Below are 12,265 nucleotides of genomic sequence, written 5' to 3'. Positions count from 1 at the left end.
CGGGAGACTAGTCAGAAAGGCCAGTCCTAGCTGGCTTCTCCCCACCTGCTGCCCGTGAGTGACAGGTTTCTCCTTGTGTGTGCCAATAGGGAGCTATCTGTCAGTCGTCGACTGAAGGCTGGGGACCTGTCTGGCCTCTAAGATCCCGTGCTGCTCGGTCCCTTGTGACTTTTATATTCTATCTTTCTCTGAGATGCTGCTGCTTTTTAGACTGAAATCAGCTGCCAGATTCCCTTTAGCCGGCTGTCCATCAGCACAGTCACAGCCTGGCAGAGGAAGAGCCGCTGTATTGACGCGAAGCCACAGAATCGCTGTCAGGGGTGGTCCATGATCGCTTTGAACTATCGCTGGCAGAACAGATGGGTAGCTGGCAACTACCTGCCTGTGGGCTATTGGCCTCATAGCAGGATTGTGCACAGTAACCTACAGACACATATACCCATCACACATTCTCCATCCCATAGTCCCGTGCCCATATACCCATCATACATATTCTCCATCCCATAGTCCCGTGCCCATATACCCATCATACATATTCTCCATCCCATAGTCCCGTGCCCATATACCCATCATACAAATCCTCCATCCCATAGTCCCATGCCCATATACCCATCATACAAATCCTCCATCCCATAGTCCCGTGCTCATATACCCATCATACAAATCCTCCATCCCATAGTCCCGTGCTCATATACCCATCACACATCCTCCATCCCATAGTCCTGTGCCCATATACCCATCATACAAATCCTCCATCCCATAGTCCCGTGCTCATATACCCATCATACAAATCCTCCATCCCATAATCCCATGCCCATATACCCATCATACAAATCCTCCATCCCATAGTCCTGTGCCCATATACCTATCATACATATCCTCCATCCCATAGTCCCAGGCCCATATACCCATCATACATATCCTCCATCCCATAGTCCCAGGCCCATATACCCATCATACATATCCTCCATCCCATAGTCCTGTGCCCATATACCCATCACACATTCTCCATCCCATAGTCCCATGCCCATATACCCATCATACATCCCGCACTGGCCCTCCTGGTCTTTGTCTATAGCTGTATCAATCATGGCAGAACCACATTGCGATGGGAACCATGCTGGCAGTAGGATGTCAGGTGACTGTCGCTGTCACTTGCCCGCAGTGTGTGTAACCAGTGCTGCTGGACAATAGAATAGGTGAGTGGTGTTGATTTTATTATTTTAGAGCAGGGTTCCCCAACTTCGTTCCTCAAGGCCCACCAACAGGTCATGTTTTCAGGATTTCCTTAGTATTGCCCAGGTGATAATTGTATCACCTGTACAATACAAGGGAAATCCTGAAAACATGATCTGTTGGTGGGCCTTGAGGACTGGAGTTGGGGAACCCTGTTTTAGAGCAACCACCTCTATCTGGTGAATGGGGTCTTGTCTGGCTCCCTATGGAATGAAGAGGTGGCTGATCAAATGCATCTATGCTTGTATGGAAGATACAATGATTGGCGACCAGTACACAAGTCCTATGTGGTTATGCACTGCTGAGCCACTTCTGCGTCAGGGATGTGATGCTGTAATGATTGGGAGCTCAAGGGTAAATATGCGTGATTTCTTTATTTTACATGTAACTGCCTGTGTGCTTATTAATGAATTTTCTTTAGATCGTGTCAAGGGTGCTGGAGGCCAGAATATGAGGGACCGGGCAACTATCAAGCGCCTCAATATGTACCGCCAGAAAGAACGGCGGTAAGTCTATTAACCTGAAGTGACAGTACTCATGATGGTTTGAACCCCTAAGGACTTGCCCATATTGTTCGTTTGCACCATGATTTAAAAAAAAAATATATATATATATGTTGATGAGGATAGGTCTTCGATGTCTGATTGGCAGGGGAGCAGAATGTTGGATTCCAACCGATCAGCTGTTCTCGATGTCGGAAATGCTCAGACTGGTGATAGTGGCCATGACTGGATACTACACATCTGCCTCTTATTGATCTGAATAGTAGGCTGATGAGCAATACTATCAGAAGATGGAGCAGCTCCACAACTGAGCATTTCTGATTGGCCGCGGTTCAACACGCTGTACCCTCCTCTGATCAGCATTCTTGGTGTTGGCTGCCGCCAATCAGACATTGATGACCTATGGTAAGGAGTAGTGGACAACCTCTTTAACACATCTACAGTTTTGTTTTTTTAATTGAAGAAAAGGGAGCGAAAAAGTATTCTATGTTTTCTTTTGCACCTATTGATGATGCTATGAATGCCAAGTTTTTATTGTTTTTGTGTGATTTTTCCTTTAGTCTAGGACTTGTGCCGGGTTCACATATCCGTGTGGACTGCATTTTACAGACTGGCCTCTCATCTCCTGACACACAGGTCTTATGTGCCTGTGAGGCTGTTGATTTTGGGTCGGGGAGCCATGGCTGGTCTGTAAACCATGGACTGTGATGCACAAATATCTGAATATCAGGGACTTGGGTCATTTTGCACGTCAGTCTTGATGCAGTATGCTTTAGTAAGTTGCAGCAAATTCATTAAAGGGGTTGTCCGGTCAAAACCGCTATGTCTGCAGTCACTCTGTGTGACTGCAGACTTATGAATCCCCCCAGTGCTTGCACTGTGTACTGCGGGGACTCGCCAGTTTCAGACCCAGGATCGGAGGGTATGTATGAGTTATACATATCCCCCGGCCAGTGGGCGCAGCATCTGTTAATGTGGTACATGTTTGAGCTGCTGTGCCTCACGGCTGGAGTACATTTCTCTACTTTTGTGGCATAATTTATGATGAATTTGTTGGCGGGCTGCACTGAGCCACACTAACACTGCCTATATGTTAAAAAGTGCTGGCAACAGTTGGCGAATACGCCAAAAGATGCAAAGCTTCTGTGCATCTGCAAGTTACTAACATTTTGCGACCTTTCAAACAGTTTTACTCTGAAACTGTTTGGTGAACCATGACCTTGGTGTTCCAGTGTCATTGGCGGTCGGTATTACACTGACAGGCGAGTACCTATGGGAGACCTGGTGGGCTATTTTAGGCCCCGGTAATCCATTGTCTCTCACTGGATGCCCCAACGGCCTACCACAGCCACTAATGTCAAGCTCCTTAGATCCACAGTTTACTGTAGACTTTGGCATCTAAGGTGTTTAATGACAGGATTAGGAGAGTTCTTTGCTATTATATCTTCTTGAGAATAGATGACAAGTTATGTAAAACCTCCATATCCACACTGATTTCCATAAATCTAGAATGTTTGTTTCTGTCACCACCGTATAATCCAAAGCTACCATCAAGTGGCTCTAAAAAAAAGTAAATGTCATAGGATGGTGCGGTGTCATGGTTACTTAGGTACCATATATACTCATGTATAAGTCGAGATTTTCAGCCCATTTTTTTGGGCTGAAAGTCCCCCTCTCGACTTATACACGAGTCATATATACCGGGGGGGGATCGGCGGGGGAGGGGGAGCGGGGGTGTCAGATCATACTCGCCCTTCACTGCAGCTCCCCTGCTTGTTCCATGTTGTCGGCGCTGCTCTCTTCCTGCTTCAGCTGTCAAACGGTACCCGCTCATTAAATATGCGCAGATTTAATGAGCTGGTACCACGTGACCGCTGAACCAGGAAGAGAGCAGCGCCGACAACATGGAACAAGCAGAGGAGCTGCAGAGACAAGCGCCAGGACCGGTGAGTATGAAGGGGGGGTTGGGAGGCATATTCACCTGTCCCTGCGCTCTGCTGTCTTGCGTCCTCTGCAGTGACATTCAGGTCAGAGGGCGCCATCGCTCTCTGCCTGCACAGTCACTGCAGAGCGCAACGCTGATGAGCAGGGGGCAGCGACGGAGGTGAATATACAGGTTTTTGTTTTTTGTTTTTTTGTAAGGGAGGCAGCGGTAGCAGCAACATGATGGGGCCACTCACTGTGCAGAAAAGCTGGGGCCACTCACTGTGCAGAAAAGCTGGGGCCACTCACTGTGCAGAAAAGCTGGGGCCACTCACTGTGCAGAAAAGCTGGGGCCACTCACTGTGCAGAAAAGCTGGGGCCACTCACTGTGCAGCATAACTGGGGCCACTCACTGTGCAGCATAACTGGGGCCACTCACTGTGCAGCATAACTGGGGCCACTCACTGTGCAGCATAACTGGGGCCACTCACTGTGCAGCATAACTGGGGCCACTCACTGTGCAGCAAAGCTGGGGCCACTCACTGTGCAGCAAAGCTGGGGCCACTCACTGTGCAGCAAAGCTGGGGCCACTCACTGTGCAGCAAAGCTGGGGCCACTCACTGTGCAGCAAAGCTGGGGCCACTCACTGTGCAGCAAAGCTGGGGCCACTCACTGTGCAGCAAAGCTGGGGCCACTCACTGTGCAGCAAAGCTGGGGCCACTCACTGTGCAGCAAAGCTGGGGCCACTCACTGTGCAGCAAAGCTGGGGCCACTCACTGTGCAGCAAAGCTGGGGCCACTCACTGTGCAGCAAAGCTGGGGCCACTCACTGTGCAGCAAAGCTGGGGCCACTCACTGTGCAGCAAAGCTGGGGCCACTCACTGTGCAGCAAAGCTGGGGCCACTCACTGTGCAGCAAAGCTGGGGCCACTCACTGTGCAGCAAAGCTGGGGCCACTCACTGTGCAGCAAAGCTGGGGCCACTCACTGTGCAGCAAAGCTGGGGCCACTCACTGTGCAGCAAAGCTGGGGCCACTCACTGTGCAGCAAAGCTGGGGCCACTCACTGTGCAGCAAAGCTGGGGCCACTCACTGTGCAGCAAAGCTGGGGCCACTCACTGTGCAGCAAAGCTGGGGCCACTCACTGTGCAGCAAAGCTGTGGCCACTCACTGTGCAGCAAAGCTGTGGCCACTCACTGTGCAGCAAAGCTGTGGCCACTCACTGTGCAGCAAAGCTGTGGCCACTCACTGTGCAGCAAAGCTGTGGCCACTCACTGTGCAGCAAAGCTGTGGCCACTCACTGTGCAGCAAAGCTGTGGCCACTCACTGTGCAGCAAAGCTGTGGCCACTCACTGTGCAGCAAAGCTGTGGCCACTCACTGTGCAGCAAAGCTGTGGCCACTCACTGTGCAGCAAAGCTGTGGCCACTCACTGTGCAGCATAACTGGGGCCACTCACTGTGCAGCATAACTGGGGCCACTCACTGTGCAGCATAACTGGGGCCACTCACTGTGCAGCATAGCTGGGGCCACTCACTGTGCAGCATAGCTGGGGCCACTCACTGTGCAGCATAGCTGGGGCCACTCACTGTGCAGCATAGCTGGGGCCACTCACTGTGCAGCATAGCTGGGGCCACTCACTGTGCAGCATAGCTGGGGCCACTCACTGTGCAGCATAGCTGGGGCCACTCACTGTGCAGCATAGCTGGGGCCACTCACTGTGCAGCATAGCTGGGGCCACTCACTGTGCAGCATAGCTGGGGCCACTCACTGTGCAGCATAGCTGGGGCCACTCACTGTGCACCCTCGACTTGTACGCGAGTCAATACATTTTTCCCAGTTTTTTGAGGTAAAATTAGGGGGGGTCGACTTATACACGGGTCGACTTATACACGAGTATATACGGTATATTATACTCGACCAATTCAATAATTGACATTGAATATTTTTTTTTCCTTTTTCAGGAGCAAACATGGAAAAGTGATCAAGACTTTGCAGTACCAGTCATCTGTCCCATCTGGCACGGTGGCTAGAGTAGAGCCCAATATCAAGTGGTTTGGTGAGTGTTCTGCCGGCTGCAGCTTAATTAGAGGTTATATTAAACACGTGCTGCTCTAAAATCAGAGAGAAGGCACTGAAGCGGTTGTCTCTTTCTTATTTAACCAGGCAATACCCGTGTCATTAAGCAATCCTCCCTACAGAAGTTTCAAGAAGAAATGGATGCCGTCATGAAAGACCCGTATAAAGTGGTGATGAAGCAGAGCAAAGTTCCGATGTCTCTCCTGTATGATCGGAAGAAACCTCACGTATGTAACATTGGACAAGATAGTGGATTTAAAATTAAAGGGGTTGTCCAACATACCAAGTAATTTTTATCCTGACTATCTATTTAATCCTATAATCTAAACTAGTTTAATGCTTGAATTACAAATTCCCTATCCTTCCCTAACTACACTATCTGATTTTATTTATTTTTTATTACTTCTTTTTTGATGAAACTTCGTTTGAGAATCCCATTGCTTGCTGGGATACACAAAGTGTCATGAGCGAGCAGAGGCTGCAGTCACTGTCACAGCCCCTGCCCAACCCTGAAACAAAGCGTCATCAGTGACACACCTTTCAGGGGCTGGGCTCGTATTTTCGTGATGTGCACAATGACAGCGCACGCTCTGTAGCCAGCTCAGATCAGTAGTAGCAAGCCGGCACTAGAGCGCATTGTTAATGCACAGTGTCAGAATACTGTGCCTTGAGAAAGTATTCGGCCCCCTGGAACTTTTCAACCTTTTCCCACATATCATGCTTCAAACATAAAGATACCAAATGTAAATTTTTGGTGAAGAATCAACAACAAGAGGAACACAATTGTGAAGATGAACAAAATTTATTGGTTATTTTAAATTTTTGTGGAAATTCAAAACATTGAAAAGTGGGGCGAGCAATATTATTCGGCCCCTTTTAACTTAATCCTTTGTTGCGCCACCTTTTGCTGCGATTACAGCTGCAAGTTGCTTGGGGTATGTCTCTTATCAGTTTTGTACATCGAGAGACTGAAATTCTTGCCCATTCTTCCTTTGCAAACAGCTCTAGCTCAGTGAGGTTGGATAGAGATCGTTTGTGAACAGCAGTTTTCAGCTCTTTCCGCAGATTCTCGATTGGATTCAGGTCTGGACTTTGACTTGGCCATTCTAACACCTGGATACATTTATTTGTGAACCACTCCATTGTAGATTTTGCTTTGTTTGGGATCATTGTCTTGCTAGAAGACAAATCTCTGTCCCAGTCTCAGGTTTTTTGCAGACTCCAACAGGTTTTCTTCAAGAATGGTCCTGTATTTGGCTCCATCCATCTTCCCATCAATTTTAACCATCTTCCCTGTCCCTGCTGAAGAAAAGCAGACCCAAACCATGATGCTGCCACCACCATGTTTGACAGTGGGGATGGTGTGTTCAGGGTGATGAGCTGTGTTGCCTTTACGCCAAACATATTGTTTGGCATTGCTGCCAAAAAGTTCGATTTTGGTTTCATCTGACCAGAGCACCTTCTTCCACGTTTGGTGTGTCTCCCAAGTGGCTTGATGGACACTTTTTATGGATATCTTTTGAGAAATGTCTTTCTTCTTGCCACTCTTCCATAAGGGCCAGATTTGTGCAGTGTACGACTGATAGAACAACAATCGACAGACTATCCCACCTCAGTTGTAGATCTCTGCAGTTCATCCAGAGTGATCATAGGCCTCTTGGCTGCATCTCTGATCAGTCTTCTCCTTGTTTGAGATGAAAGTTTAGAGGGATGGCCAGGTCTTGGTAGATTTGCAGTGGTATGATACGCCTTCCATTTCAATATGATCACTTGCACAGTGCTCCTTGGGATGTTTAAAGTTTTGGAAATCATTTTGTATCCAAATCCGGCTTTAAACTTCTCCACAACAGTATCACAGACCTGCCTGTTGTGTTCCTTGGTCTTCATGATGCTCTCTGTGCTTGAAACAGAACCCTGAGCCTATCACAGAGGAGGTGCCTTTATACGGAGACTTGATTACACACAGGTGGATTATATTTATCATCATTAGTCATTTAGGACAACATTGGAGCATTCAGAGATCCACAATGAACTTCTGGAGTGAGTTTGTTGCACTGAAAGTAAAGGGGCCGAATAATATTGCACGCCCCACTTTTCAGTTTTTGAATTCCCACAAAAATTTAAAATGGCAAATAAATTTCGTTCAACTTCACAATTGTGTTCCACTTGTTGTTGATTCTTCACCAAAAATTAACATTTGGTATCTTTATGGTTGATGCATAATAAGTGGGAAAAGGTTGAAAAGTTCCAGGGGGCCGAATACTTTTGCAAGGCACTGTACCTATAGTGCAGAGATGTTTTTTGTGTGGTACATTGGTAACAAGACGCCTTTTTATAGCCCATCAGGTGAACCAGCTGATATTATGTTTCGCGATGTGTCAGGATTGCTTTATTAGTGATAGATTTCAGCTGGTGCCATGACTTTCCATTATATTTTGCGCTTCTTTCTTCATGTGTTCAATACTTTTTCCCTGTGTAATTTTCATTATAACACATAGTTTATGGACATCTGTGGTTTGAGTTCTTTGCCTGTGTAAACTGGATGGGTTGTCACGTGTTCAATACTTATTTCACCTGCTGTACCATCTGTATCTGCTCTAAGAGATATGTATAAGAATGTATGCATATTCACTTAAACCCCTTAACGACCACCGATATGCATTAAAACAGCAGCCACTAAGGGACCTTATTCCCTCATCGCTGTCTGAAAACGACGATCGGTAATAAGGGTACCGTTACACTTAGCGACGCGGTCAGGATCGCTGGTACATCGCTAAATGGTCGCTAGTGAGCTGTCACACAGGCAGATCTCACCAGCGACATCGCAGGGGTTGGGGATCGCTACTTACCTGTCAGACGCGGCGATCCTGGCGTCCTCTTGCCCGCGTCCATGCGTCGCTTATTGGTGCCGCAGGAAGCGCCCGACGAGAAATGATCCAGGACCTTCTCGCGCGATCAGCGATAACCAGCGGGGGAGCCGGTCGGAGGTAAGTATCACATGCAGCGATATCGCTAGCAATATCGCTGCAACGTTACACAAAATCGGTGACTTTACAGCGATATTGCTAGCGATATCGCAGTGTGTAACGGTATAGTAAGAGTATAACGCCCCCCCAGAGTCTGATAATTTCCGGGTTTTCAGCTACCAGGGGTGAGACCCTAGAGAACATGATGAAGGCCGGCTTTTGCATTCCCTTGATCATGTAATTGCCGATATTCCATGAATAACAGTGATCATGCAAAAAAAAAGTGTCCGCTGGCAACAGCAGGGAATTTTCCTATTGGTTCCTGACTTGATCTGTAAATCATCCCCTTAGTCAGATTAATTTTTTTTTTTTTTTTTAAATCTTTATTTCATTCTTTTCTGTTAGGTTGGGGTTAGAGTTTTTTCAAATGTAAAATATAAAAAAAAATGACACTATGACTAGTCTTACTCAGGTGCTCGCTATTTGAGTGTGCATCGAGTGCTCTGGTATGCACCTAGTATCGCTGGTGCTTGAGTCTTCGCCCCACGTGTTTTGCAGCTGTTAGACAACCAAAAAAAAAAACAGATGGGGATTGCCTGCCATACTCAAGAAATCCCCACATATTTTTTTGGCTATCAGTCGCAAAACGTGGTAGGGGGAGACTTGAACGTCACTCGAGCACCTGCGATACTCAGTTCATACCGGAGCACCCGATGCAAACTGAAGTAGCGAGCACTGATGACAATGTATTCAGTATGACAACCTAATGTTATCAAATTCTGTCCTACCTTTTGGGTTCAAAATGCTCACTATACCCCTACATAAAATCCTTAAGGGGGTGTAGTTTCCAAAATGGGGTCATTTGGGGGGGGGTTTCAGCTGTTTAGGGGCTCTGACATGGTGCCCCCAAACTATTTCAACTAAATTTGTATGCAAACGTGCTCGTTCTGTTCCGAGCCCTACAATTGTTTAAACTGAACTTCTTGACTACTTGGGTATCGCTGCGCTCAAAGTAATGTGGGATAACAAACTGTAGGGTACAACTTTTGGTTTTACCTCTTGCAAAAGTGAAAAAAATGGTGCTAAAACAAATTTTAGAGGTAAAACTTTATATTTTATTTTCCTCATTCCACTTGAGGTTAAATAAAAAATTCCTGACAAGTTTGATGTATTTGAGGGGTGCCGTTTTTAAAATGGAATCGCTTTTGATTTTCCAATATATAGGCCCCCTCAAAGTCCATAAAAATCTGAATGGGTCCCTAAAGAAACAAGTTTTGTAAACTTGTTGAAAAACTGAGAAATTGCTGCTGAACTTTTAACCCCTCTAACATATTAGCAAAATTAAAATGACCCTTGACTAATGAAGCAGATGTAAAGTAGAAATATGGGAAATGTTATTTATGAATTATTTTGTACAGCATGGCTGACTGCTCTAAGGATATAAAGATTGAAGTTTGAATATTGCATATTTTTTTTTTATATTTGCTAAAATTGCCATATTTTCACAAATAAACACAAGTCATATCAAACAACTTTTACCACGACCGTGCAGAACAAAATGTTCCGAAGAAACAGTCTCCGAATCACTAGGATACATTGAAGCGTTCCGAGTGATAAAGTGATACTGGTCAGATTTCTAAAATTTGGCCTGGTCATGGTCAAATTTAGCTCGGTGAGGTTACTAAGGGGTTAACCCACTGTGACAGCTTATCACTTATCTACAAGATTACTAATAAGTGTCTAATCATTGGACCCCCCACTGATCATCAGAAATGGAGTCCCTTTATGGTACGGACTGAGATAGTGGAGGGTGGTACTTTGGTAATCTGCATCTGTCCCATAAAGTATGAATGGAGCAATGTTGGCGCACGCTGCAGTCTCATGGGGGATTCCATAGCCCAGTTTTTGGGATTGTAAAGGTCCCATTGATCAGACATCACTATTGATAGGTAATAAGTTATGGTGTGTCAGGACTTTGAGGATATTTTCTTTAGTTTATCACTATAAAATATATCTCTGTATGATAATTCTTAATCCATTATATTTTTGCCGAATATATTTGAGTGGCTTTGATCTAGTGAAGAAACATGATCAACTCATACTTTGTGGATGTTTTAGTTTTGTCATCCACTTCAAAGAAACAAATGTTTTTGCCATAACTCAGTTCTCATAACATTAGTAACTTTCTATAGTGGAAAAGACATGAAATAGAGATGACCCATCCGATAGCATCACATGTTGTATATCCGCCATTTCTACAGTGGCATGTAAAGCTTGGGCACCACTAGTCAAAATTACTGTTCTTGTGAACAGTTAAGAAAGTTGAAGATGAAATTATCTTGTAAAAGGCCTAAAGTTAAAGACGGCACATTTTTTTTTTTTTTTTGGATATTAGGCAAAAAAATATACTGTCTTTTTTTTTTTTTACTTAAAAAAACAAAAATGAAAATAGACCAATGCAAATGTTTAGGCACCTTCTGGAGGTTTGTGTGTTTAGATAACTGTGACCAAGGTTTCAGACAGTAATTATCCTGTTAGCATTATGACATGTTCAGTATCATCCTTAAGGCCCTTTTACATTTAGCGATGCACCAGCGATCTGACCAGCGATACGACCCGGTCAGGATCGCTGGTGCATCGCTAAATGATCGCTAGTGAGCTTTCATACAGAAAGATCTCGCAGCGATGCAGCAGCGACGCAGCGCACGATACTCACCTTTCACACACAGCGATCCTGGCGTCCTCCCGCCCGCCTCCACGTGTCGCTCGTCGTCACAGCAGGAAGTCTCAGCAGGAAGCGCCCGACGAGAAATGGAGCCGGACATTCTCGCGCGATCAGCGATGGACAGCGGGGGAGCCGGTCGGAGGTAAGTATCACACATAGCGATGTCGCTAGCAATATCGCTATAACGTCACAAAATCAGTGACGTTTTAGCGATATTGCTAGCGATATCGCTTAGTGTAAAACCCCCTTTAGGAAAGACCAGGTGATATACAAATTTCCCAGCTTTATAAAAACCCAGTCTCCTCTAACATTGTGCAAAAAACAGCAGCCTTGGGTTCTTCTAAGCAACTGCCTAGCACTCTCAAAATGGTTAAGGCCTACAAAGCAGGAGAAAAATATAAGAAGCTAGCAAATCGTTTTCAAGTTGCCCTTTCCTCAGTTTAAAAAGGAATTAACAGAAACAGTTGAGGTAACATAGTTTTGAAGGCTGAAGGAAGACCTTATGTCCATCTAGTTCAGCCTATTTTTAGTGCAGCTGTTCTGCATTGTTGATCCTGGGGAAGGCAAAAAACCCACAGAGTAGAAGCCAATTTTCTCCATAGGGAAAAAAATTCCTTCCCCTAAGCTGGGTCAACCATCTACCTATAATATTCTGTTATTCGTAACCTTCTATACTGTTACTCACAAGAAAAGCATCCATTCCTTTCTTAAATTCATTCAGTGAGTTAGCCATCACCACTTCCTCAGGAAGAGAATTCCAGAGCCTCACTGCTCTTACCGTGAAGAACCCTCTTCTATGCTGGTGCAGAAATTATCTTTCCTCCAAACGAAGAGAATGC

General features: G+C 45.6%; 1 protein-coding gene across 1 annotated transcript in view; it reads left to right on the top strand.

Annotated features, from left to right (window-relative positions):
* Positions 1-12,265, top strand: part of GNL2 (G protein nucleolar 2) — a 123,973-nt gene that overhangs the window by 1,146 nt on the left and 110,562 nt on the right. The window contains exons 2-4 of the mRNA XM_073562419.1: positions 1,658-1,742; positions 5,621-5,715; positions 5,823-5,962. Coding sequence (XP_073418520.1) covers positions 1,658-1,742; positions 5,621-5,715; positions 5,823-5,962 — 320 coding nt within the window. The remainder of the gene's footprint in view (positions 1-1,657; positions 1,743-5,620; positions 5,716-5,822; positions 5,963-12,265) is intronic.

Source organism: Dendrobates tinctorius, unplaced genomic scaffold (assembly GCF_039654945.1).
Source record: "Dendrobates tinctorius isolate UK_male_01 unplaced genomic scaffold, ASM3965494v1 ptg000015l, whole genome shotgun sequence".
Lineage (NCBI taxonomy): Eukaryota > Metazoa > Chordata > Amphibia > Anura > Dendrobatidae > Dendrobates > Dendrobates tinctorius.
This window is presented reverse-complemented; position numbering and strand designations above follow the sequence as displayed.